The sequence below is a fragment of the Thamnophis sirtalis genome, unplaced genomic scaffold (assembly GCF_051295495.1).
Source record: "Thamnophis sirtalis isolate CommonGarterSnake01/CBP01778 unplaced genomic scaffold, rThaSir2_p1.2 scaffold_3, whole genome shotgun sequence".
In the NCBI taxonomy this organism is placed as follows: domain Eukaryota; kingdom Metazoa; phylum Chordata; class Lepidosauria; order Squamata; family Natricidae; genus Thamnophis; species Thamnophis sirtalis.
In genome coordinates, this window is record NW_028261383.1 from 390,140 (window position 1) to 417,603 (window position 27,464).

General features: G+C 47.5%; 2 protein-coding genes across 2 annotated transcripts; one reads left to right on the forward strand and one right to left on the reverse strand.

Moving 5' to 3' along the window:
• The first annotated feature begins 245 nt into the window (after positions 1-245).
• Positions 246-10,937, forward strand: LOC106538886 (uncharacterized). The gene is made up of 3 exons (XM_087711163.1): positions 246-1,075; positions 4,848-4,953; positions 5,659-10,937. Exons 1-3 carry the CDS (start codon positions 317-319, stop codon positions 7,782-7,784), a joined length of 2,991 nt encoding a protein of 996 aa, XP_087567289.1. The 5' UTR covers positions 246-316; the 3' UTR covers positions 7,785-10,937.
• Positions 10,938-14,027: 3,090 nt separating this feature from the next.
• LOC148046980 (uncharacterized) lies at positions 14,028-27,178 on the reverse strand. The gene is made up of 5 exons (XM_087711208.1): positions 27,107-27,178; positions 22,551-22,709; positions 19,420-19,534; positions 17,473-17,595; positions 14,028-16,264 (listed from the first exon to the last, which is right to left on the reverse strand). Exons 2-5 carry the CDS (start codon positions 22,551-22,553, stop codon positions 15,339-15,341), a joined length of 1,167 nt encoding a protein of 388 aa, XP_087567334.1. The 5' UTR covers positions 22,554-22,709; positions 27,107-27,178; the 3' UTR covers positions 14,028-15,338.
• Between the last annotated feature and the right edge of the window lie 286 nt (positions 27,179-27,464).

Here is a 27,464-nt window from a genome sequence, read left to right on the forward strand (position 1 = left end):
CAAGGAGCTGGATTGGATGACCTCAGAGGCCCCTTGCTCTTAGATTCTGCCATTCAGCGAGTGGCTGCTTCAGTGTTACACTTTTCCTCCTCCTCATCCATGTTTCTCTGTCTGTCCTTCAGGAGGAAGTCGGTTGGATAGAAGACGCTCCCAGTTTTCCTGTAGGTGAGAAGCTCTGAAATTCTCATCATCTGTCCCTTGTAAGTACCACTCTGAACTTGCCCAAACGTCGACTCACAACCCCCTCGGTCATGTCCGCAGAAAGAAACCAGTGCTGGGCTGGGAAGGCGAGCGGTTGAGCAGAGCCGAGGCCGAAATGGCGGCCGAGCGACGGGAGGTGTCCTCTGTGGGCCTCCACCCGTACGAAACCAGGGTGGAAAAAGGAGTCAAAATGGAGGAGTTCGAAAGAAATAGCCTTGCGCTGGCCGGCCCAACCCGGTTCAGGAGGAGCCCTTACGTGGTCCAAACTTTCACCGTCGGGGAGCATTTTAGCCGGATGACAGCCAAGCCAACGGAGCGGGACCTCGGGGAAGGGAGGCTGTCGCCATGTTGGGAAGCCCAATGGCGGGACATCCTGAAGAACACACAGTCCCCTTATTCGGGGTGGGGCCACCCCCAGATCCCGGTTCCTGCTGAAACCAGGGCTGGTGAAGAGCTCCTACAAGAAGAGGCAGGTGGGATTCTGCCACCTGAGAGGCCCCTCAGGACCATTTCGGATGCAGACCCCGCCGAACAAGGGGAGGATGGAGAAGTGAAGGGAGAGGGCCAAGCCCAGGAGACGCCCAGCGCAGAACTGCATCGGCAACACTTCCGCTGGCTTTGCTACCAGGAGGCAGAAGGGCCTTGGGACGTCTGCGCCCGGCTGCGGGAGCTGTGCCTCAACTGGCTGCAGCCGGAGCTGAATTCGAAAGAACGGATGGTGGAGCTGGTGGTCCTGGAGCAGTTCTTGGCCATCTTGCCTGAGGACATCCAGGGCTGGGTAGGAGAAAGCGGGCCGGAGACCTGTGCCCAGGCGGTGGCCTTGGTGGAGGACTATCTGCTGAGGCAGCAAGAGACTGAGAGGTGGAAGCAGGAAGTAAGGGGGAGGGGGTTCTGGGGTGGAATGGGGAATTGGGGATGAGTCCATCAGTCCTTCATCTCATAAGGGCCACAGTGGTACAGGGGGTAAAGTGCAGTCTTGCAGGATAACTCTACCCGCTGTTGGCAGTTCGATCCTGACCGGCTCAAAGTTGACTGAGCCTTCCATCTTTCCAAAGTCAGTCCAATGAGGACCCGGATTGTTGTGGGGTGGGGCGATACGCTAACTCTCTAAACCGCTTAGAGAGGGCTGCAAAGCAGGGGTCTCTAACCTCTGATCTGTGGACCGGCACTGGGTTTCAGCCAGTGGTGGGTTTCAAAAATTGTTTGAACCTACTCTGTGGGTGTGGCCTCCTTTGTGGGAGTGGCTTGCCGCCCATGTGACTGGATAGGAGTGGCTTGCTGCCCATGTGACTGGATATGAAGATGCCGAGGACACTTGTCAGAACCACCTTAAATTACCTCACCCACAGCACTGGCATGCATAAGAATAGGATGTAAACTTGTTTTTTAAAAGGCATCTTTGGTTTGCGTCAAAACAACTTCAACACACGCAATGTTCTGATTGCACCACAAACGCAGTAGTCATCCTTACCTTTCACAGAGGCACTGAGTTTTATAAATAGAGCCTGATAGTGTAGAATAATCATATCCAAGGACCAGTGGTGGGTTTCAAAAATTTTTGGAACCTCTTCTGTAGGTGTGGCCTGCTTTCCGGGTCCACTGGTGGAACCTCTTCTAACCGGTTCGGTAGATTTGACGAACTGGTAGGAACCCACCTCTGGCTGCAGCATGCCAGAAAGTAGGCCAAACGAAGCCCCATCCATGGGATGCAGGTAGCACACAAAACCACACACCCCTCTGGTCCACAGAAAAAGCTCTCTCCACGGAGCTGGTCCCTGGTGCCTAAAGCTTTGGAGGCCGCTGATGTAAAGCACTATGAAGTGGCATATAAGTGTAAATGCTATTGCTGTTGCTATCTCACTGTGTTCCATCAGGGACCAACAAGTGGATTGAGTATTTCTCAATCTTAACTGTAACATGTGTGGACTTCAACTCCCAGAATTCCTGCTACTTTCCCCCCCATTTTATTAGTTTATAATATAAAATACAAAACTACAGAAGCAGATAGTAGGACACAGAGGGAAAGGGAAGGGGAAGAAAGTAGAGAGGGGGGAAGGGGGAAGTGGAAAAAAAGTGTTGACTTTGTCCAATTCCCTCTGCTGCAGTAAAATAAAGCATTAACATTGAACCTCAGCTTTTAACTTTCCCACAGCAGTGGCTAAGACGCTGAGCTTGTCGATCAGAAAGGTCGGCAGTTCGGCAGTTCGAATCCCTAGTGCCATGTAATGGAGTGAGCTCCCGTTACTTGTCCCAGCTTCTGCCAACCTAGAAGTTCAAAAGCACGTAACAAATGCAAGTAGAAAAAATAGGGACCACCTTTGGTGGGAAGGTAACAGCATTCTGTGCACCTTCGGCATTTAGTCATGCCGGCCACATGACCACGGAGACGTCTTCGGACAGCGCTGGCTCTTCGGCTTTGAAACAGAGATGAGCACCGCCTCCTAGAGTTCGGAACAACTAGCACATATGTGCGAGGGGAACCTTTACCTTTTATAAGCTAGCCTTTTCTATAATGACAAATCAATTTACCTTATTTTTCAGAGTATAAGACATACCGGAGTATAAGACGCCCCAAGATTTTGAAGAGGCAAATTTTAAAAAAAAGTTTTTGCACTCTGCAGACCTCCCGAAAACAGGTCCGTTTTTTGTTTTTTTTTAAAAAAGGCATGCATAGCCTTTAGGAGGCTTGTAGAGTGCTCCTGGGGGCTGGGGAGGCCAAAAATGAGCAAAAATGGCCACTTTTTCATGAAAACGGGCCCATTTTTTATCAAAAAAAAAAAAGAGGCATTATTAGGAGGCTTATAGAGTGCTCTTGGGGGCCGGGGGGTGCAAAAATGAGCAAAAAACAGCCCATTTTTCGCTCATTTCTACCCTCCCCAGCCCCCAGGAGCACTCTGGAAGCCTCCTAAAGGCTATGCATGGCCATTTTTGCAAAGGGGTCGGGGTTTCAGGAGGCCAAAAATGCTCTATTCAGTGTATAAGACGCACCCAGATTTTCACCCTCTTTTCTGAGGGAAAAAGGTGTGTCTTATACTCCAACAAATACGGTAATCAGTTTCATTTGTTCCACCTCAAGCAAAAAGTCCAGAAGCGGTTTCCAAGCAGAAACAAACATTCTTATCTTCTTTTCTTTGATCAAAAATGGTCAATTTAGCCATCTCTGTTAAGTCCATCAGTTTTTGTAGCCATTCATCCATGGTGGGAATCGAATTCGAGGATGCAGCCTCCTCAGCTGAGGGATAAACACTTCAACCTGGTCGTGCGCCTGAAATGTTTTAGTAAAGAAAGATGATATTTGACAATATATTTAGAATCGTTGATATTCATATTTAAAATAAAGAAAAAGCAGAATAGCAAGATTAAATCAAAATGTAGGGAAAAAAGAAAATATATTAAAAAATAGCTTCCAATTTTCTTTACAGCAATTATAAGTATAACTTTAGCTCTTATTTTGTGGTGATAGCAGGCTCTTCATTTTTTCTGTAATTTTTTTTTTTTCCTAATCAGAAGCCTCTATCACAAGTTCTTTTTTCCCCCCTCCGTTTCACACAAAAAGTTTATAGGGCTTTCCAGTCAGCAATCAACTTTGGGCCTGAGATTTTGGATTTTTTTCCCTTGAAGGATATCAGTTGAGCCAACAGCCTGAAATGTGATCAAGCCAGTCTCTTCCCCAGAAAAGTTTTGGGTCTTTCTGACCTTCCCACTTCGGGGGTGTCAAACTCGCGCCGTCACATGACATATCGCGACTTTCCCCTCCCTTCGCTAAAATGGGGGTGGGCGTGGCCAGCACGTGATGCATCCAGCCCACGGGCCGCCAGTTTGATACCCCTGTACTAAACCCATGAATAAGTTTTCCAGTCTTTCTCCAGATCTTACTGCCTGTTTAACATTTCTCAGTCCTGCATTCTTGTCCCACATTCTTTGAATGCGTGACCCGACAAAAGGGCGAATGACAAAACCGCGCCCGACTAAACCGCGTCGCTGACATCATCAACGCAGTGACAACAGCCAGCACGGAGAAAGAAGGGCGCTTTAAATAGTGCGTTGAAAGAAAGCCGATTCAACTTAAGGTAAGGGTTAGGGTTAGGGTTAGGGTTAGGGTTAGGTTAAGGGTTAGGTTAAGGGTTAGGTTTAGGGTTAGGTTAAGGGTTAGGTTTAGGGTTAGGTTAAGGGTTAGGTTTAGGGTTAGGTTAAGGGTTAGGGTTAGGTTAAGGATAAGGTTTAGGGTTTACAGCGTGCTTCTGTCTCCGCCCTGTTGTCGCCCTGTTGATGACATCAGCAACGCGGTTTAGTCGGGCGGGGTTTTGTCGTTTGCCCTTTTGTCGGTGAACCTTTCAAATGTAGACAAGACTTGGCAACTTTTAAGAATTGTGGACCTCAACTCCCAAAACTGCCAAGGTTTGAGAAACACTGCTTGCCACTTCTCCCGATCTCGCACTAAACGCTCAGTAGGTTCCCAGCATTTATGGTGAAGTTTCTTTCCTGATCAAACAGTTGCACCGTCGTGCAGCAAACACCCGCCGTGTTCAAATGTGTGGTGTTCTGACATTAGAGGTACACCCCCAAAGGGCCAGGACCAGAGTCGTCATTCTGATTCAAAGAGCCAGAATTGCAGCCACCCACATTCTTGCTTTTTTATCTTTCAGGTACTAGGAGAGTTTGAAGAAGTAGCAATGAGTTTTTCGAGAGAAGATGACACTGGCGAAAAACAGCCTTGCCGGGAAATCAAGCAAGAGCAGGCCAACTGGTTGGGTACGGATGCTTTACCATGTATTCATTTATTTTAATTATTTTTTTATTACTATTCTGACCTAGACTTCCCAAAAGCACGAAGCCGACTCCTCCGCCGAGTCCCCTAATCATTTTCGTTGCTCTTCTCTGCACTCTTTCCAGAGTCTCTGCATCTTTTTTACATTGTTTCGACCAACTATATATCTGTTTCTTACATTATGTAAAGCCTCAGGAAACAGGAAGCCAATAGCTTTCAAATTAAAATTTGCTGCCCTGAAACAAATTGTGGTTAAATGATCTTAAATTGATTGTAGTCACACATTAGAATGGCAAAAAAATAAATAAATCGTATTTTTGGAGTATAAGACGCACCTTAATTTTTTGGGGGAGGAAAAAAAATCTGACTCTGTCTGCCAGCATCCATCGGTATTCATCTGGCTAGCATCCTTAGCAAACAGCCTGGTCAGCTTTCGCACATTAGTTTGCTGGTTGTGAGCACGTGTGCAGAGGCCGGCGAGTGGGGACCAGCAATTGGGCGGGGCTACATTCAGATTATAAGATGCACCCAAATTTTTACCCTCTTTTAGGGGGAGGGGAGTACCTCATATGTCAAAAAATACATTACATGAAGAAAAGGATCAGCGCAGAAAATGAAAGTGTGTTGTTCCAACCATTGCACTTGTTTTCAGTTCTAGCTTTTCTAACACTCTCTTTTAATCTTGACAGATAAGTGGGAGAGTGAGGATGAAGAGGCTGTGTTTGAAGCATTATTGGAAAAAGCCGAAACTCAAGTCCTAGAAGAAAATTTTGGAGAACAAGAGGCATCAAGGTGGGAGCAGAGATTCCCCATAGACAAGAGACGAAACAACGCCATTCTCGGCGAGAGCGGGATTTCCAGGGAGCGTGTCTTGGAGGACAGAACGCCAACAGGAAAGCGAAGACACATGTGCGCTATTTGTGGGAAGGGCTTCACTCAGAAATCCAACCTCAACCGGCATCAGAGAACCCACGTGGGAGGAAAGACATTTCAGTGCTTAAAGTGCGGGAAAAACTTCAAATGGGAAACCAGTTTTATGCGACACCAGCGATTCCATACCGGCGAGAAGCCTTACCCCTGTGTGGACTGCGGGAAATGCTTCAGTCGGAGCGCAAATCTCATCATTCACCAGCGGATCCACACCGGGGAGAAACCCCACCAGTGTGTAGACTGCGGGCAGAGTTTTAGCCAGGTTTCCAATCTTGTTCGGCACCACCGAGTCCACACCGGGGAGAAACCGTACAAATGCCTGGAGTGCGAGAAGAGCTTCACTCAGAAATCCAACCTCGTCAAGCATCAGAGTGTCCATTTGGGAGACAAGCCGCCCCGACGCTCGGCTAATGGGAAGCGACTCAGCCAGAGGTCCAGTCATAAGAGATTGGACAGGGATCCCCTTGGGGAAAATCCCTGTCAGTGCTTCAAGTGCGGGAAGGTCTTTTCCCGGAAAGGCAACCTCCTCCGGCATCAGAGCATCCACACAAAAGACAAGCCGCACAAATGCCTCGAATGTGGGAAGCGGTTCAACCAGAGGACCAACCTGAATGCACATCAAAGGATCCATACTGGGGAGAAACCGTACCGGTGTCCGGACTGTGGGAAGAGCTTCCGGTGGAGGGCGCACCTGATCATCCACAAGCGCTTGCACACCGGCGAGAAGCCGCACAAATGCGTCGACTGTGGGCAGAGCTTCAGCCAGCGGTCCAATCTGGTGAGGCACCTCCGAATCCACACGGGGGAGAAGCCGTACAAGTGCTCTGAGTGCGAGAAGAGCTTTGGCCAGAAATCCAACCTTCTTAAGCATCAGAAGATTCACACGGGGGACAGTGCCCTCCATCAGCCGACCGGGAGCGTCAGACAGGACCCAATGGGAGAGGAACCCTATCAGTGTTTCAGGTGTGGGAAAATGTTCACCCGCCGGGGCAACCTTCTGAGACACCAGAGCATCCACACCCGAGAAAAACCTCACAAGTGCTCCGACTGTGGGAAGAGGTTCAATCAGAGAGCCAACCTCACCAGCCATCAGAGGATTCACACCGGGGAGAAACCCTTCGCCTGTCTTGACTGTGGGAAATGTTTTCGCCAGAGCCCTCACCTGATTAAACACCAGAAAGTCCACGCAGAGGAGAAGGCTTCCTACCACCATGGCTCAGATGATGGGGCGAGCATCAGCCTGGAGCCGGGCCACAGGAGCCACGAGAGGATCTACCTGAGAGGCAATCCATATCAGTGCATGAAGTGCGGGAAGATGTTCAACTGGCAATCGAATTTCATCCGGCATCAAAAAATCCACGTGGGCGAAGAACCGCGCCAGTGCTTGGATTGCGGGAAGACCTTCAATCGGAGGAAGAACTTTGTGGCTCACCAGAGAATCCACACGAAAGAGAAGCCCCATCAGTGCACCGAGTGCGGGCAGACCTTCACCTGGGAAGCACACCTGGTGATCCATCAAAGGATCCACACGGGAGAAAAACCTCACACCTGCATTGAGTGCGGGCAGAGTTTCAGTCAGAGGTCCAACCTCATCCGGCATCAGAGGATCCACACGGGAGAGAAACCTTACGCTTGCGCGGAGTGCGGCCAGAGTTTCACGCAAAGGACGCACCTTGTGGTGCACCAGAGAACCCACACGGGGGAGAAGCCGCATACGTGCGTGGAGTGCGGGCAAGGCTTCAGCCAGAGGGCGCACCTGATTGTCCACCGGAGAATCCACACAGGAGAGAAGCCGTATCGGTGCACGGACTGCGGACAAGGCTTCTGCCAAAGATCCAATCTTACCAGACATCAGAGGTCCCATGACTGTGAGAAACAAAAATAGGAAACGGGAAGGAACACCTCGCTGGAAGGTTGTGTCTTGAGTCTCAGTCATCCACGCATGAGGAATCGGGGATGAGGGAGAATGGCCATGTTCAGTTGGTATGGTCATTTATTGGGGACAAACCAAATTGGTCTTTATGGAAGGGTCCTCCCAAGGACACACAGAGCCTGAACAATAAAATATGCAGAGTTGTGAAACAGTTTGAGGGCACCGATAGTATTAAACAGAAACCCCCCTCTTCAAAATGGCTACTGGTGTCTTGACTTTTACAGCAGTGTTTCTCAAACTTAAGGTTATTGTTTTAAGGCCGTGTTTCTCAACCTTAGCCACTTTTAAGATATGTGGACTTCACCTCCCAGAATTCCCCAGCCAGCATGGGAGTTAAAGTCCCCCTGTCTTTAAAAAGTCGCCAACTTTGAGATACGCTGTTTTACAGAATGACGTCACCAGTAAAAACGCACCGGTTTACCAAATACCCTTGCTCTTCCCTGCTGCCTTTCCGTCACTTGGCCCTCCGACAGTTCCCGCTGCCCGTCGTCGTTCCTCTTTTCTAACCCAATGGAAGTTGAGAAAGAAATTATGGGAAGGAGATTGTATGTCAGCGCCATTATTTCTGGAAAAAGGAGCAGCTGGTCACCAAATTGAGGGCAGACACTGATGAAAGAAAAACTTGGTTTGTAAATGAATTAGATAAGGTTGGGGAGCGCAGAGAAGAGCAGCCCCCCCTTCCAATTCTCTCATATGTTCTGGGTCACATGACTAGCAGGGAGGAGGGGTTTAAAAAGAGAGGATTTCACTGGATTCTGGGCCTCCATTCTAAGCTCCTCCCCCTATTAGTCATGGGGCCCGTAGCACAGCGCGTAAAACAGTGTTTCTCAACTATTTGGCAACTTTTAAAGATATTTGGAGTTCAACTCCCAGAATTCCCCAGCCAGCATGGTTGGCGGGGGAATTCTGGGAGTTGAAGTCCATGCATCTTCAAGTTGTGAAACAGTGCACTGTGGGGTCCCAGGATGCCGCACACCAAACAACTTAGTCTTGGTCCAAAGAAGATGCTTGGGACTGTTTGCCCTGTGCAACATTGTGACTTTGTGTTTGTGATCACAGCCTTAGAAAAATTCCAGGGATGCAGCTGACACCTAAAACCAATCCGGGAACACCCCTGTCTGAGGACTCTTGAAACTCCCTTTCCTCCGAGCCTCTTCATGCCATTTGAATTGCTCTCGTCCTGTGCTCCATGGAGGTAGTTGTCAATCTTTTTGAATCCGCTACAGCACGAATCATCCCTTTTCACCCCCCCGCACAAGGCCAAGCCAGGACCGCTGGGGTATAGTATCCAATATATCCGTACTTCTCTGGCATTTCAGAAAATGATGAATGATATACAGGTAGACCTCGGCTTACGACCACAATTGACCCCCAAAATATCTGTTGCGAAAATGGATAGAGTCTTCTGCCCAGGCAGGGGGGTGGACTAGATGACCTCTGAAGGCCCTTCTAACTCTTATTCTGAAATGTAAACTGCCTCCTTCCTCTCTCTTTCCTTCCTAAAACATCCTCCCTCAAGTCTCGAGTCGTGAGCAGGGAATGTCATTTTTGGATTTCCCCGTCAGCTCTTGATTCCTCCCTTGGAAGAAGAAAGGCTGAGCTTAATTCCCAGGGAGGATAGACTCATCTCTGTTTCTCTCTTGTGGCAACTTCAAGATGGAGGTGGACTTCAACTCCCAGCATGGCTGGCTGGGGAATTCTGGGAGTTGAAGTCCACCTCCATCTTGAAGTTGCTGCACGAGAGAAAGACCAGCATCATTAACCTCAACTGATAATGAAGCAGGATTCCCCCCCCCCCAAAGGCGTTAGACAGGATGGTTGCTGAGTCGGCATAGCTTTAAAGGGCAAAAAAAACGTCAAGAAGGGGCCACCACCATGCAACCTTTAAAGGAAAGAGGCAGGGCTTCTGTCACAGTGACGGCGCCATCTTAACTTTACTGATGCCTCTTAAGGCCCCCTGTAATTGAGGAGAAATCTTTGTACATGCTAAAGTGACTCTAAACAATTACCCAAAGGTGGAAAACCACCTGGTGGCATAAAAAATCATTGGGGATTTGGAGGGGGGGGGATGATGAAAAATAGTGGTGTTTTAATTTATTTTTTAGTAGCTGATAACCCGGCGTCGCCCGGGTATTTATTTATAGCGGGAAAATGTCCAGACAAAACATAATTTCTAATGTTGGATTTTCCCTTTACCAAAGGGAGCCCCCTTGTGGAGTACTGTGAAGCCCTTTACCGTGGCAACTCCATTGTGCTGTGCAGTAGAAGCCATTTTAAGGCACAACAGGTGGTATCTTAACAGAATAACACACACACCCCCAAGGGGATTTAGGGGTGTCTTACTCCCACAGTACTTTTTTCCAGAGAGTAAGTCATCTGTGTACCAAGTTTGGTTGAAATTGCTTAAGGCATTGCAGAGTTATGTTGGAACATACACACACACACAGAGCCATTTTTATATATACAGTATATAGATTAAAATAAACTGGCAAGTTCAACAATTACAATTCCCATTCCAGTTTAGAGGTATCACTCGAGGTACAACCACAATTAAGCCCAAAATGTCTCGTTTCTAAACCAGTTAAGTGAACGTTGACCCATTTTAGGACCTTCCTTGCCACCGTTGTTAAATGAATCCCTGCAGTGGTTAAATTAGTCTCACGGTTGTTAAAGTAATCTGGCTTCCTCGCTGACTCTGCTTGTCAGAAGGGGAATCGCGTAATCCCAGGTCACTGCAACCGTCGTAAATACTAACCAGTTGCCCAACGTCCAAATTTTTGATCGTGCCACCATGGCGGACACTGCAGGGGTCGTAAGTGTGAAGAATGGGCATGAGTTGCTTTTTTTCAATGTTTTTGAACATCACTGGTTGTAAGTTGAGGATTGCCTACATTTCTCATTAGGCTTCATCTTCTGTAGCCAAATTTCTCTCCCATGATGCAAGTCCCATTGAGATTGCCTCTTTGTGTGTGTGTGTGTGTGTGTGTGTGTGTGTTTGTTTGTTTGTTTTAAAAGTCAGGAAGTATGTCAGAATTTGTCTCCCGATAGCTGCTTTTAATGCACGTCTGTCCTGTTTTTCCAATAAAGTTAATTTTTTCTTAAAAAGCATTTTTGCATGGTGATTTGGATATTTCATCCTGGAGGCTGCATTCCTTTTGTTCTAATGCTGTGGATGGCATTTTGTATATTTATGATAATTATATTGATTTTTAACCACATTTCTCTTACTGGATTCAGATGTGGGAAGAGAAATATGACATTCTGATATAATTATTGGTCTGCACTTAAAGTGCAGATTTGCTCAAGAAACTCACAGGGGTGGCCCCACTCACGTAGCAATACCACCTCGACTTATATACTGCGTCATCGTGCTTTATATCTGGGGTGCGGTGGCTCAGTGGCTAAGACTCGGAAATAGCAATAGCAATTAGACTTATATACCGCTTCATAGGGCTTTCAGCCCTCTCTAAGCGGTTTACAGAGTCAGCATATTGCCCCCAACTACAATCCGGTTCCTCATTTTATCCACCTCGGAAGGATGGAAGGCTGAGTCAACCCTGAGCCGGTGAGATTTGAACAGCCGAGCTGCTGAACTACAGTCAGCTGAAGTAGCATGCAGTGCTGCATTTAACCACTGCGCCAATCCTGAGTGCCGCATTAAAGCGGAGTGAGCTCCCGTTACTTGTCCCAGACAACCTAGCAGTTCGAAAACATGTAAAAATGAAAGTAGAAAAATGAGGACCATTTTTGGTGGGAAGGTAACATTCTGTGCGCCTTCGGCGTTTAGCATGCTGGCCAAATGATCACGGAGACGTCTTTGGACAGTGCTGGCTCTTCGGCTTTGAAACGGAGATGAGCACCGCCCCCTAGAGTTGGGAATGACTAGCACATGTGTTACCTTTTTAGTGCTTTATAGCAGTCTCTAACTCAGGAGGGTTAAACTCAAGGCTCGTAGGCCGGATCCGGCTCATGGGGTGCTTAGGTTTGGCCCACGGGGCCACCCTGGAAACAGCGAAGTACCGGCCCATGGTACCTCTGCCAGAAAAAAATGGAGCTCGGGAGGCCTTCCCAAGCTCCGTTTTTGATAGCAGAGGGTTGCAGGGGGGCATCCTAGCTGAAAATGGAGCTTGTGAGCCAGTTTTCACTGGCAGAACACGAGGGCCACCACAGGTGATGTCAAGCACGCCCACCCTGGCCACGCTTACCTCAACCCCCCCAGGTCAAACACAACCCTGATGCAGCCCTCAATGAAATTGAGTTTGACACCCCTGCTCTAAGCGGTTTAAAACGTCAGCACATTGCCCTCAACAATCTTGGTCCTCATTTTACCAACCTCGGAAGGATGGAAGGCGGAGCCAACCTTGAGCCAGTCAGAATCGAACTCCTGGCAGTGGGAAGAGTTAACTTGCAATACTGCATGCTAACAATCACTGGGTCCCCAGGGCAGGTAACAAGTTCAATCGTTTTAGGATCGGGCAAAAATAGTCCCCCAAACTGGCCATGTTGAGATTCCGTTTTATTTATCAATTCATTAAGTACACGGTTTAGAGAAAAGCTGTTAAGATCAATGAAATGTTACAAATTTAAAGCGCTTCATTCCGTAGAGCTCTGCCATCAGGATAGATAATAAGAATACAATTACAAGAATTATATAACCTATATAATATAATAAAACCAGGGAAGTCCCCTGGAACTTTTGTTTTGTCTAAACAGCATGGAGGAAGAAGTGAGATAACAGGTTTCAGAGAACAGAAGGGATTCTGGAGATCATCTAGTCCAGCCCCTTCCTTGTAGGTGAAATAACACGGGATTAACATCGCAGTATAAAGACGGATTGCTAAACGCCCCTGGTGTTCTTCAAACGGACATGAAATGTATAGACATGGTCTTTTTAGAGCCAATATGTTGAGTCTTAGGGCCTGAGATTGTTGAATTTTTTCCATGACTGATTCCCCACAACCTGGTTTTTCACATCTGCGTCCATCGGTCATGGCAAGAATATTTCCCCCCCCCCCCCACTGAAGAACCTGATTCAAAACCAATCCTTTTTTTTATTGGGCTGTGGGATCCACTCCGAAAACACCTTCAAATGCTTTGCGGATCACAGTTCTAGAAACATTAGATGAGACTTGCTGACATTTCTAGTGTGTTTTTTTTGAAGGGGTGGGGTGGCGGGGGGGGAATCCAGGATGAAATTCTTAACCATAAAGTTCACAACCACTTCTTCCTTCCCACCCTGGTCTTCCTGGCACCAACTGTTGGTGCAAGAAGAGAACCATGTTGGATGCCTTGAGCACTAGGACAGGGGTCGGCAACCTTAAACCCTCAAAGAGCCATTCGGACCAGCTTTCCACAGAAAACACCGGGAGCCACAAAACCCTTCCCATGCCTGACTATTTCCTGAGCGGCCACAGAACTAGCGTAGGTAATTTGAATTAAACATTCCGTTGCTTTCTGAAACTTTTCTTTTTCTTGGATTTATCCATGGTTGGCCAACCGGAGGTCGAAACGCTCAATAAATCGCATGTCGGTGGGTATCGCACATTGGCGGTTGTGATGCATATTTTGAGTGACGGGGAGCCACAGCAGAGGGATGAAAGAGCCACATGCAGTTCCAGAGCTGTGGGTTGCTGAATAGGGGAAAGAAGAAAGGAAATGAAATGGAGGACAGGGAGGGAACAGGATGGGTTTTCCGATCTTTGGAAGCTAGAAATGTTACTTAGAATTGACCCAATGGTGGTGCCATATTCGAAGAGACATTCCCTTCACAGTTCGCTTTACGGGATCACAGCCTCCCCTTTTGTCAGGCAGTGGAATACCCTCCACACACAACCCCTCCAGTGGGGTCTCCCTCACTGGAGGCCTTTAGAGGCTGGAGGGTTGTCTGTCAAGAGATGTTCCAACAGACCTTAAGAGCCAGGGGGGTCAGACTCGATGACCTTTGAGGTGCCTTTCAACTCTTATGGCTTGGATTCAAATTCATTCCTTTCCAGGAGGGTAAAAGGATCTCAAAATCAAGGTTGGATTCACATGGAGATTAGAATGGCAGTGTGGGGCCAAGAAAGCAAGGAATTCCCACAACCATTTCCGAAAAGAAAGCGCCTTTCTGCCAGTCCCCTTTTCTCTCCGTAACTGGCCTGCCTTGTCAGGGATGTTGTGGGAGATTTAACAACAACAAAAAGACAACATAAAAAAACCAGAAAGCAGGAGAAAGGGATGTCTTGTTTCGGTCTCCTTGGGAAGACGGTGGGAATATATTATAGGGGTGGGATTCGGCTGGTTTGGACAGGTTTGGGCGAACTGGATTCTAATTTTGCATCTGGTTCGCCGAACCAGTTGTTGCACGGGCTGGTTGGCCCTGGCCTGCCTATCCCACCCCTCCCAGGAGTCTCTACACAGCCCCTTCATTATGCCAGGCAAGTACAGGGCCCGCGTGGAAGCTCTGGGAAGGCGAAAAACAGGCCTCCCAGAACTCGCAGAAACAGGCCCATTTCTTGACGCAAGACTCAAGAGCCTGGGAAGACCGAAAACACCCTCTCCCCGTGAGGAGGCTGAGATGGCCACGCCCACCCAGCAACTGGGTTGCTAAAATTGTTCAATCCCACCTCTTGGATATATATATATAATCCACAAAGGTAATGTTTTATTCCCTATTTTCAACCAAGTTCATCACTCTCCACAAGAACCCAGCAATCACCTCCGGATTCTTCCTTCAAGATTAATAAGGAGGATTTTGCAAATTATCACCTGCAGATCTCCACTTAAGAACAAAGCAATAATAGTTACCAAAAAAGCTGTTTTTGAGGCTTTTTTCCAGCCGTTTTCTTTTTAAACGGCCCCAAAAAGCTCTCAAAAAAAGGATGAAAAACCCCTCAAAAACGGGGCCCAAAAAAGCCCCGAAAACCGGCCGAACAAAGGCCTGAAAATGGGTTGTGCAGAGGCCAAAAAATGGCTGGCAGGCGGGTGGGGCTTCGGTAATATTCGGTCTGTAAGACGCACAGACATTTTCACCCCCTTTTGGGAGGCAAAACTGTGTCTTATATGCTGAAAAATGTGGTAATTAAAAGCCCTTTTAACATTCATCGTTCCAAGTTTAGATTGTGTGTAACATCGGGATGTTGGTTTGTAACATCAGGATGTTGGTTTGTTTGTCTTTTAAATCCCCTGGAATTGCAAAATGGCTTGTGGGCCAATGAGCCAGTCTCATCCGTTGCCATAGATAAGATGACATACAACCTGGTAGGAAGAGACAAAAAAATATAGCATGCCCCCCTTGTACAACCAACAAGATTTTGAGAATTACACACCCAACCCCCGCCTCTGGGACAACCACGATCTTCGAGGATCTCCAAAGGCGACAACGAAGAAGCTTCTGAAACACACTTGATTAATTGACATGAAGCAAGAGTCAGCTTTCTTTCCCATTTTTCCCCCCTTCGCAATTGAAGCTCACTGCAGAGAGAGACACACACACCCCATTGCGCCAAATGCCCTTTGAACCCCAGATTAGACTATTTCCGCGGCATGGATCCTCTGGTGCGAGACCAGCGAGTCGCCCCGCGAGAACTGTTTCCCGCAGACGGGACACTCGTAGGGCTTCTCCCCCGTGTGGATGCGCTGATGCGAAGTGAGGTTGCTGCTCTGGCTGAAGGCCCTCCCACACTCCAGGCAGGTGTATGGCTTCTCCCCGGTGTGGGTCCTCTGGTGCAAAGTGAGGTGTGCGCTCCGGCTGAAACTCTTCCCACACTCCAGGCACAGGTAGGGCTTCTCCCCCGTGTGCATCCTCAGGTGCGAGGCCAGGTTCCCGCTGAAGCTGAACCTCTTGCCGCAATCCAGGCATTTGTACGGCTTGTCCCCCGTGTGCGTCCGTTCGTGGGACAGGAGGTGCTTTCGACAAGTGAAGGTCTTCTCGCACTGCAGGCAGCGGTACCGGGCTTTGCGGGTGTGAATCTTCTGGTGCCTGGTGAGGTGGGTGCTCCGGCGGAAGCTCTTGCCGCACTCGGCACAGGTGTGCGGCCTCTCGTTCGTGTGCTTGGCCTGCTTGTGTTGGGCGAGCTTGGCCTCGTCGCCGAAGCTCTTCCCGCAACGGAAACATTTGTAGAGTTTCTCGGCCAGGTGGACCCTTTTGTGGGAGATGAGCCGGGTGCTTCGGTAGAAGCCCTTGCCGCACTCCGAGCACTTGTACGGCTTCTCCCCCCGGTGAAGCTTTTGGTGCAAGATCAGATAATCGCCTCGACTGAAGCTTTTCCCGCACTCGAAACACCGGAAGGGCTTCTCGCCCGTGTGAGTCCTCTGGTGCCTGGTGAGGTCTGACTTGCAACTGAAGGTCTTCCCACACAGGGCACACTTGTTCGCACTCGTCCCTTCGGCGTTCGGATGCTCGAGTATCGTTACAGACACCTCGGCGGGTTCCTCCTTAATCTGGATGGTTTCTGCGGGAACACAGGGAGGAAAAGAAAATATCTTAAGAGGAGCCTGGGAAATGGTTGGGCTTTTGGCCCTTGGCAGATAACCAGAATTAAAAAGCCAACAGTGTACACGCCAGGAGGACCGTTAAAGTAACAGAATCCCGTAAAGGAGAATATTTGTAGCACAGGGTTGAAATGAGGAGCCCTTGGTGCCTCCGAGCTTGGTGGTTTTCTTGCAGATGTTTTCATCATCCTAATGCAATCCTAAATTACATTAACAGAGGGATAGAATCAAGACCAAGTGAGGTACTAATACCACTCTCTAAAGCCTTAGTAAGGCCACACCTAGAGTATTGCATCCAGTTTTGGTCACCACACTATCCCATCCCATCCCACCCCACCGCATTTTCATTCCCATTTCTATTATTTCTGTTTCTATTATTTCTGCTTTTATTCTATTCTACCCGGCTTCTTCTGTTGAGTCTTGCTGGCTCTAGAGGTAATTTTCAAACTTGGACATGAGAATGAGTTCCCTGGGATAGAGAGCTGACCTCTGGGAAATGCTCACAAGAGGGTAGATATTACACTACTCAGTGGTGATATTCATTTTTTTTTACTACCAGTTATGTGGCCGTGGCTTGGTGGGCGTGGTGCGGCTTGGTGGGCATGGCAGAAGGATACTGCAAAATCTCCATTCCCACCCCACCCTGAGGCCAGCCAGAGGTGGCATTTGGGGGTTCTCCAAACTATTCAAAATTTCCGCTACCGGTTCTTTGAACTATTCAAAATTTCCACTACCGGTTCTTTGAACTATTCAAAATTTCCACTACCGGTTCTTTGAGCTATTCAAAATTTCCACTACCTGTTCTCTGAACTATTCAAAATTTCCGCTACCGGTTCTTTGAACTATTCAAAATTTCCACTACCGGTTCTTTGAGCTATTCAAAATTTCCACTACCTGTTCTCTGAACTATTCAAAATTTCCGCTACCGGTTCTTTGAACTATTCAAAATTTCTGCTACCGGTTCTTTGAACTATTCAAAATTTCCGCTACCGGTTCTTTGAACTATTCAAAATTTCCGCTACCGGTTCTTTGAACTATTCAAAATTTCCGCTGCCGGTTCTTTGAACTATTCAAAATTTCCACTACCGGTTCTTTGAACTATTCAAAATTTCCATTACCGGTTCTCCAGAACCTGTCAGAACCTGCTGGGTTTCACCCCTGCACTCACCCACTTCCACTGGAGGGAAATTATTGTCTGGGGAACTTCCCGGTGAACGTTTCAGCTGATGCTCTGAAGTGAAGCTTTCGGGGAGGAAACCTCCCTCGGTGGTTGATCTTGCCGTCCAGTCGTCTTCAGGAGGGGAAAAAAAGAGATTGTAAAACATTTCAGGCTCATCTTTGACAAACAGTATTAAGCACACTTAAAAATCTTCCCCGGAGGTCTCTGACAAGCAAGTTCAGTGGGAGTAGCTGGATTTGCTTAACAGTTACCCCGTTCACTTAAAAACGTCATTCTTTAGTGATGGTCATTCCAATCCTAACTCTGGTCATACTTCAAGGACTACCTGAACATACTTTCCATGAGATGAAAATCTGGCCCCTTCTTTACCGTGCAGGTAGACCAGTGGTGAAATGTAATTTTTTTTTACTACCGGTTCTGTGGGCGTGGCTTGGTGGGCGTGGCTTGGTGGGCATGGCAGGGGAAGGATATTGCAAAATTTCCATTCCCTCCCGATCAGCTGAGATTCGGGAGGCAGTGAATAGATGGGGGCGGGGCCAGCCAGAGGTGATATTTACCGGTTCTCCAAACTACTCAAAATTTCCGCTACTGATTCTCTAGAACAGTGTTTCTCAACCTTGGCAACTTGAAGATGTCTGGACTCCAACTCCCAGAATTCCCCAGCCAGCGAATGCTGGCTGGGGAATTCTGGCAGTTGAAGTCCAGACATCTTCAAGTAGCCAAGGTTGAGAAACACTGCTCTAGAATCTGTCAGAACCTCTGGATTTCACCCCTGAGATAGATCTTGACTTACACCAGATCATTTAATAACCATTCAAAGTTACGATGGTGCTGAAAAAAAAGGGATTTATGACCATTTTTCACAGTTACAATCTTTGCAGGATCACATAATCAAAATCCAGCTGCTAGTCAACTGATTCATACTTATGACCACTGTTGTGATCCCGGATCCCCCTTTGCGACTTTCTGACAAGCAAATTCGATGGGAAAGCTAAGTTTGCTTAACAACCTGGCTGCCAACTTATCCACCGCAGTGATTCACTTAGCCACTGTGGCAAGAAAGGTCATAAAATGGGGCAAAACTCACTTAACAAATGTCTCAATTCACAACAGAAATTTTGGGCTCAATTCTTGTGGCCCACCAGCAGCCAGCGGAGCTGGCAGCAGAGTCGGACAGTGAGGAGGTTAGGGAGGAGCATGGGACAGTCTTGGAGGCTGGGGAAGGCTCGGACGAGGGCTCTGCATCGGAGGCAGAGAGGGGGCCATGACCGTCTGGCAGTGATCAGGTGCCTCCAGAGCTAGACAAAAGTGAGGCAGAGGAACAGCTGGAGCCTGTTCCCAGTGTGCGCATGCGCAGAGCTGCCTGAAGAAAAGAACAACTCAGAAATCAGGGTCAACTTGGGAGTAAAGCCACAGGTGGAAGGTGAATGGCCCCTCCCATAGGAAATCAAAGAGGAGCGAAAGGGGAGTGGGCTTTTGCAGGAATCAATCGGTTCATTCGGTCGCTAGATTCGTTTCAGGAGTGTGAAGATCTGTCCGTGAATCTCAGAGACTCTGTGCCCGGTCTTTCCTTCCACAGAACCTCATTTGGGAAATATTTACAGTACATGGCAGCTTTCCAAGATAGATAAGGTCTGTGGTCATAAATATTCCTTTGAAAGACTGTTTGCCAGGCCTTTGCTGAATGTGAATGAGAGGAATTCACTTTCGTTTAATAAAAGGGGTTTTTGTTGGGACCAGGACTCTGCCTCGTGCTCTTTGGGGAAGCCTAGGTTAGAACATCAATTGTGGTTGTACGTTTGAGTCCCAGACACTGTGACCGAGCTGTTGTGATGTCACAGAACGAACATCCCAGCTGCCGAGAATTACTATTGTGCACTATTGACCACAGAACCCCTCCGTTCTCCCTCCCCAAATTGTGTTATTCCTGTTTACCTGATGGAAGGGCCTCTTCGCTGTCATCTTCCTCCTTGACAATGACACGCAGCAGTCCCAATTCAGAGTCCCAAAAAGACTGGGTGGCGTTGGGGCAATCTGGACTTCTGGACTCCTACAAGGACAGAGAAAGTCAGCCAGCGCTAAAGACCTCCTTTGCACCCTCTACTTAAACCCGGAATCAGGTTTAGAGCCGAGGTGGCGCAGTGGTTAAAGTGCAGCACTGCAGGCTACTTCAGCTGACTGCTAGCTGCAGATTGGCAGTTCAAATCTCACTGGGCTCAAGGTTGACTCAGCCTTCCATCCTTCTGAGGTGGGTAAAGTGAGGACCCAGATTGTTAGGGGGTGGGCAATAGGCTGACTCCGTAAACCACTTAGAGAGGGCTGTCAAAGTAGGAAGGGGAAGAGGAAGAGGAGGAGTGGGAGTGGGAGAAAGGCAAGGGAAGAAGGAAGGAGAAGGAGAGGAAGAAGGAAGAAAGTAGAGAAGGGAAGGGAGAAAAGAAAGGGAAAATGAAGGTGGTGTTACAACAGGAAGAAGGGATGGTAAATAAAGCAACCCAAATTGTATATTATAACCTATTAAATGAAATAACAAATGTATAAGAATGATAAATGTATAGAATAATAACAACTATGTGAATGTATACTTAAAATGGTATGTAAGAGAATAAAAAATTAAAAAAATTCTGGGGGGAAAAAAAGCACTATGAAGCAGTTTCTAAGTGCTATTGCTATAAGGCAACTTCGTTTCGGGACCAGACTAAATTTGTTATATGGTTTTTGGCCATGGGGGGGGTGGGGGCTGCAAAAGAGACAGGGGAAGACGAGATGATTTGGTGACATACAGATAGTCCTCAACTTACGGCGGTTCATTCAGTGATCGAACTTACAACGGCACTGCAAAAGGTGACTTTATGACCGTTTCTCATCCTTAGGACCATGCCAGCATCTCCACAGTCACCCAATTTACATGCTTTGATAACTGACTCGTATTTATGACGGTTGCAGTGTCCCGGGGGGGGGGGGGCAACACATCATCCCGTTGGTCGATCTTCTGACAAGCAAAGTCAATGGGGAAGCCAGATTCGCTTAACGACCGTGTGACTAATTTAACCGCCGCAGTGATTTGCTTATCGAACGTGGCGAGAAAAGTCGTAACACGGGGGGGGCGGAAGAACCCACTAGGCAAATTTCTCGCTTCGCAGCATACATTTCGGGCTGAGCTCTGTGGTCGTTAAGTCGAGGACTACCTGTAATCGGAATGAGCCGGCAGAAGTTTTGGGAGGCCGGTTTAGAGGGTGGAAGTGAAGCTGGGTCGCATCCAGCTACCAATTGGATGGGGAGCCCTGGGAACCCAGAGCTGTGGGATGTGAAAAGAGATTGCAGAAGAAATCAATCAGAATCTCCCGCAAAACTGCCTAAGTTCAGCCAGCAAGGTTGACCTTCACTTAAGAACATTATTATTATTATTATTATTTTAAAGCAGGTAGATATGTTCAGATTTGCCACTGGGCGGCAACAATTGAGGGATCAGATTAGGACAGGGAAAACCCAATTTTACTTTCCATCTCGGCCACAGATTAGTATTTAGCAATAGCATTTAGACTTATATACCGCTCAGAGGTGGGTTCCTACCAGTTCGCATCTATTCGGTAGAACCGGTTCGTCAAATCTACCGAACCGGTTAGAAGAGGTTCCACCAGTGGACCTGGAAAACAGACCACACCTACAGAAGAGGTTCCAAATTTTTTTGAAACCCACCACTGGTTCCTTGGATATGATTATTCTACACTATCATGCTCATATTTACAAAACTCAGTGCCTCTGTGAAAGGTAAGGATGACTACTGCGTTTGTGGTGCAATTAGAACATTGCGTGTGTTGAAGTTGTTTTAACGCAAACCAAAGATGCCTTTTAAAAAACAAGTTTACATCATATTCTTATGCATGCCAGTGCTGTGTGTGAGGTAATTTAAGGTGGTTCTGACAAGTGTCGGCGGCATCTTCATATCCAGTCACATGGGCGGCAAGCCACTCCCATCCGGTCACATGGGCAGCAAGCCACTCCCACAAAGGAGGCCACACCCACAGAGTAGGTTCAAACAATTTTTGAAACCCACCACTGATACCGCTTCACAGTCCTTTACGGCCCTCTCTAAGTGGTTTACAGAGTCAGTGTATTTTCCCAACTATCTGGGTCCTCCTTTTATCCATCTCGGAAGGATGGAAGGCTGAGTCGACCTTGAGCCTGGTGAGATTTGAACTGCCCAACTGCAGGCAGCTGGCAGTCAGCAGAAGTAGCCTGCAGTACAGTGGTGGGATTAAAATTGTTTAACAACCGGTTCTCTGCCCTAATGACCAGCTGGGTAGGCATGGCTCGGTGATCATGTGACTGGGTGGATATGGCGAACTCAATGTCACTCATGTCGATGGGCGCTTTGCCTTAGCTGCTATAATGTCATAAAGGTTAACCAGAGAGGCAGTTTCTGTAAGCAGGGCAATCGAGATGAGGCTAGAAACAACACCAGAATGTTTCCTTCCCGCCTTCCTTACAGGATTAGCCCTGTAAAGTTGGGAAAAAACAAAAGGAGATTTCTTCCAACAACCGGTTTTCTGAACTGCTTAGAAAGTTAACAACCGGTTCTCCCGAATAGGTGCGAACTGGCTGAATCCCACCACTGCTGCAGTACCACATTCTAACCACTGCGCCACCACGGCAGGGGAGATTCTGGCCCACTCACATTCAACCTAACCAAGATTGTTGTGGGGGAGAAAATGGGAATAGCAATAGCAATTAGCAATAGCAGTTAGACTTATATACCGCTTCATAGGGCTTTCAGCCCTCTCTAAGCGGTTTACAGAGTCAGCATATTGCCCCCAACAACAATCCGGGTCCTCATTTTACCCACCTCGGAAGGATGGAAGGCTGAGTCAACCCTGAGCCGGTGAGATTTGAACAGCCGAACTGCTGAACTGCAGTCAGCTGAAGTAGCCTGCAGTGCTGCATTTAACCACTGTGCCACCTTGGCTCTCAGACAGAGCATTCTGCATGTTGCCTTCCATAAACAAAGACCGATACTCAATGTTAAAAATTAGGATTGAAGCTTAAAAGAGAAGTCAGGTGATAATTACCATTTTGTGTTCTTTTGCCGGTTCCTGAAAACGGTTGTGCTGTAGTTCCCAATTAGTGTTGGTCTTCCGGCGGGAGTCCTGAATGCTTCACTCTCTAGAATTCCCACCCAAGGTTGACTGGATGTATTTTTAAGCTGTGTGTGCATACGCCACTGGAACCTGGATGATGGAGTGGAAAGTTAGGTTGGTAAAATAAAGTCTATGATAAGAATCATTTGCAAACTCACTTGTTCTATTTTTTTTATCGTCCATGAAGGAAAAAGGTAGAATTATTGAATTGTGGAGTTGGAAGGGGCCACTAAGATCGTGGAAACTGGCGTTTTTCAACCTCAACAATTTTAAGGTATGTGGCTCTCAACTCCCAGAATTTCACCCAACCAGAATTTCAATCCAACCCGCTGCAACGGGGAGGAAAATCAGTCAACCCATCCTCCAGATCCTGTATAGCCTCTTCTTAAAAACCTCCAGCAGTGGAGAACTCACGGAACTTCAAATAACACATATTAAGGTGTTGTGGCCCAGCAGGAGCTGCAAACAGACTCCGACAGCGAGGGACCCTATGAGCTGGCTCTGGAAAATGTGGAGGACCCTGGACAGGGTTCCGACTCCGAGCAGGGATCAGAGAGGTTGGTTGGCCACCAGGAGGCACCTGAGGCATGGAGCAGCGGTGAAAGCCAAAGGGAGTTTGTCCCTGACGTCAGGTCTTGGAGCAGTGGGGAGGAGACAAGGGAGTTGTTCCTGGATGCCAGGCAACGGCGGGCAGATAGACGCAGAGAATAACTACACAGATACAGGAGATAATTGGACCCAGGTAGTTGTAATTAGGCTCCTCTCAAGAGAGTATATAAGGAGAGACTTTGGGAGGAGGCTGTTTGCAGGATTCAACTTCATTACCAATGCTGGAGAAGCTCTTGTGTATATTTCTTATCTTGGAAGTCTGGATTGCTGCCAGGTCTGGTCAGTGTGTTGATTTACTGTGAATAAATCGTCTAGGAGTAATCTTGTCTTGGAGTGCCTTAGTGTATGGGAGGGGGGTCAGAACATTAAGAACTTCAAATAACATTTACTTGTCCCAAAGATGCTTTTTCAAGAGGTAACTGGTTTCTTTATTTTAGTTTTTTACTGGAACTAAAGAAGCTTCTTGGATGAGAAGCGAAAGGACTTCAAAGAAAAACCATAAAGTCCAGTTGCCTCTTGAAAAAAAACACCCTTGGGGCAGCCGTGACCTGGATGACGGAGAATCTCCATAGAAAACATTCGCGTTTATTTCATTTATCTCCCACTTCTTCAGGAGTTCAAGGCAATCCACCTTCACCACCGTACATTTATCAACACTAAGCACTTTTAAGATGTGATCCATTATTTCAAGCCATGTTGCTGGATAATCCTCCAGCATGCCCCACGGAAGAACTCTTAATTTTTTTCTGTGACACTGTTTTCCTATCTCAAAAGAGGTTTTTCTCTTTTTGACTCAAAAAAGTTTTTTAAAAAAGCACAGCACTGTTAAAGTACTGGAGCGGGGCAAGAGATGATGGATAGATGATTTTTCGCTTTTGGTGTTGTTTTGATTTGCTTCCCTTTGTCTCTCTCTTCCCTTACTTTTCTTTTCAAGAGCCAAGGTGGCGCAGTGGTTAAATGCAGCACTGCAGGCTACTGCTAGATCAGCAGGTCAGCGGTTCAAATCTCACCGGCTCAGGGTTGACTCAGCCTTCCATCCTTCCGAGGTGGGTAAAATGAGGACCCAGATTGTTGGGGGCAATATGCTGACTCTCTGTAAACCGCTTAGAGAGGCCTGAAAGGCCTATGAAGCGGTATATAAGTCTACTGCTATTGCTATTGCTATTGCTTTGTAGGTGACATGACTAGAAGTTAGGTAGGATAGAAAGAAAATGTTTTTTTAAAAGAAAAACAAAGGATGACATGATTATAAATTAGTATAAGAGATTAGAAATAAGAGAAAAGGGGAATATTAGCATATACACCTTTATATAATAAGAGCAATAAGAAGAGAAAAATGGAATAATCAAATAATGACAGATTGCAACTTTATATAAATATGTACCATGTTTCTCTGAAAATAAGAGAGCATCTTAGTTTCTTTTGAGCCCTCCAAAATAAGCATTTGGTCTTATTTTTAGGGAGGTCTTACTATTTTTTAGGTGCAGGAAATGGCGAGCGGGGTCACCTCATGGCTGCTGCTGTGTTGCAATATTTTTGGGGAGGTCTTATTTTTGGGGGAGGGCTTATTTTAGCGCATGCGCTCGAAAGCCTGATTGGGCTTATTCTGGGAGGTCTTATTTTTGGGAAGACAGGGTATTGCCATTAGAAAGATATAAGTTGGTTGAAAGTAATAACTATGACTAATGCTATTAGTTTTGTTTATATTAGAATGTATTTATTTATTTTATTTATTAGACACATTTATATGCCGCCCAATCCCGAAGGACTCCGGGTGCCCTACTATTCACGCATTGATATGTTTGTAAAAAAGCTTTTTTTTAAAAAAAAGAGATACTGTACAAATTCAGAATAAAAAAGTCATCCAAAGGGAGTGAAGAAAGCATAATTCCACAGAGGGGAAGCCTGTCTGCAATGCTCAGAGCCTTGGTTGAGTCGTCTAATAGCATCTTCGGAGAATAAAAGCAGTTTTTCTCCAATCTTCTACCATCTGTGCTGGATTTCAACTCCCAGAATGCTCTGCTGGGAGCACTTAGAATGGCTAGGGATTCTGGGAGTCGAAGTCCAACGGGGTACCCGTTGGGGAAAGTTGATCCGGGGAAGAAGAATAGCCAAGTTCAGGTTCATTTTTAGCAAGGAAAATTGGATGGTTTGGGGCAACTCCTTCAGTTCAGCCTACCTCACACAAGCATGTTGTGGCAATACAACAAAAGGCAATCTTTTGGAGCTTGTGGAGAAAAGGTAGGATAAAAATCCATCCAAAAAGAAAGATTATTTCCTCCCTCCTCCCAGCTTCTTTCCTCTGCAGTACATAAATCGCTGAAGAGGCAGAAATTATTTTACGATTCTGATGCTGATTTATCAATGGTTGCTTGTATGTCCACGGAGAGCTTTTGCACCGGAGACAAATTCCTTGTGATGTCCGATCACACTTGGCCAATAAAGAATCCTCTTCTATTAAGAAGATCCCAGCTGCCATTGTAAAAACCTCTATGGCAGAAAGCTAAGGTGGGGCCACTTTGCATATTTTCAGATACAAAGGCAAAAAAGTTGGCCAGACCGCTCTGATGCACAGTGTTTGCAGATCACCTCAACCGATATGGTGCTTGACACGGATCTATTTTGCAAACTCTACACGGGTAGTTCATTCAGCAAACCTAGTTAAACAAACCACGGATTATCACAAGAGGTGCCAAAGAGCCAGACTTCCTCAACAGGGAAACAAGACTTAGTGTGGCCATCTTACAATTGTTAATGTTGTCCTTCTCGGTCCTTCTTTTCTCTAGATTAGCCAAACCCAAATCCTGCAACTGTTCTTCGTATGTTTTAGCCTCCAGGCCTTTGATCATCTTAGTTGCTCTTCTTTGCACATTTTTCCTCCCAAAGTCTCAACTTCTTTATTTGTAATGTGGGGATCAAAACTGAATGCAGTAGATAGCGCTAGCAATAAATAGCACTTAGATTTATATACCACTTTACAGCCCTCTCTAAGTGGTTTATAGAGTCAGCATATATTGCCCCCCCCCCAAATTTTGGGTCCTCATTTTACCCACCTCAGAAGGATGGAAGGCTGAGTCAACCCTAAGCTGAGATAGTCCTCAACTTACGACCGCAATGGAGCCTGGAATCTATATCGCTAAGTGAGACAATGAGTTTTGCCTCCATTTTATGACCTTTCTTGCCACAGCTGTTAAGTGAATCGCTACTGTGGTTAAAACTAGCAACAAGGCGCTTAAGTGAATCTGGCTTCTCCATTGACTTGGGCTTGTCAGAAGGTCACCACAGTGACCCCCGGGACACTGCAACCGTCATACATGCGAGTCAGTTGTATCAAGCATGCAAACGTCAATCACAGTGCGCCTGGGAAATGATGCAACGGGTGGGGTGGGGGGGAATCACATTTTACAGGGCCGTTGTAACTTTGGACGGCCACTAAACGAAGTGTTGTAAGTCGAGGGTTTCCCGTGCTCCAGGCGCGGCCTTACCAAGGCTTGCACTTACACGTGTGCGGGTGCGTATACGTGTGTGCAGGCATGCAATTACAGCCAGGCATTTGCCCGTTCCTAATTCCTTCCCTCCCAACGGAACCCCTCCTGTTTGGGACCCGACGGGCGTCGCATTCACAGCGGACACTTGTGGGTGGTGAAGGGCCATCCAAGAACCGGGTCGAAGGAGGCCGCCGGACGGGGTTGCAACGGGTCAGAGCCGGGACCAGCCGGAACGGGCTGAGCGGACCGGGATCCCGAACGGGAAGGGTATTATGAACAGGGTGGAATTGAGGAAGCGGGGGGGGGTATTACTTCTCACGGCTGTTCCCCCCGGGCGGCTCTTCCTTCCACCTTCCCTCCCTCCCTCGGCTGTCAAGTCTGCCCGCTCACCTGGCGCGCGCGCCGCTTGCCGCGCGGAGAAGCAGGAAAGGGGTCCTTTTCTTTCCCGAGGGTGCGCGCGCGCGCTCGCCTCCCACCCACCCACCCCCTCCACGCCCCACAAGACACACACACACATAAAAAAACCGCCGCCGTCTATTCTAGGCAGCCGAACTCGTCTGCCTTTAATGCCCTTAAAACCCGCCCCTTTCCCGGGAGAAGCGTGGACGGCTTGGGATCATGGCGGGCGCCTCCCCCTTCCCCTTTCCTTTGGAGCCTCAGCGGGGCAGAGGAGCGCGTAAAGGCGCCCCCCGCCCCTCGCTTGAGCTCGGAATTGGGAGGAGAAGGGAGAGGCGGTAGGGCTCTGCAG

Bases quoted from the DNA above. Each gene is read 5' to 3' on its own strand.
- LOC106538886 (XM_087711163.1), top strand. From the start codon at position 317: ATGGCGGCCGAGCGACGGGAGGTGTCCTCTGTGGGCCTCCACCCGTAC. The intron at 1,076-4,847 runs GTAAGGGGGAGG...TTTATCTTTCAG, and splicing joins CTGAGAGGTGGAAGCAGGAA to GTACTAGGAGAGTTTGAAGA. The intron at 4,954-5,658 runs GTACGGATGCTT...TAATCTTGACAG, and splicing joins AGAGCAGGCCAACTGGTTGG to ATAAGTGGGAGAGTGAGGAT.
- LOC148046980 (XM_087711208.1), bottom strand. The intron at 17,596-19,419 runs GTAAACAGGAAT...CCCCTCCTGAAG, and splicing joins CGAAGAGGCCCTTCCATCAG to ACGACTGGACGGCAAGATCA. The intron at 16,265-17,472 runs GTGAGTGCAGGG...GTGTTCCCGCAG, and splicing joins TTTCCCTCCAGTGGAAGTGG to AAACCATCCAGATTAAGGAG.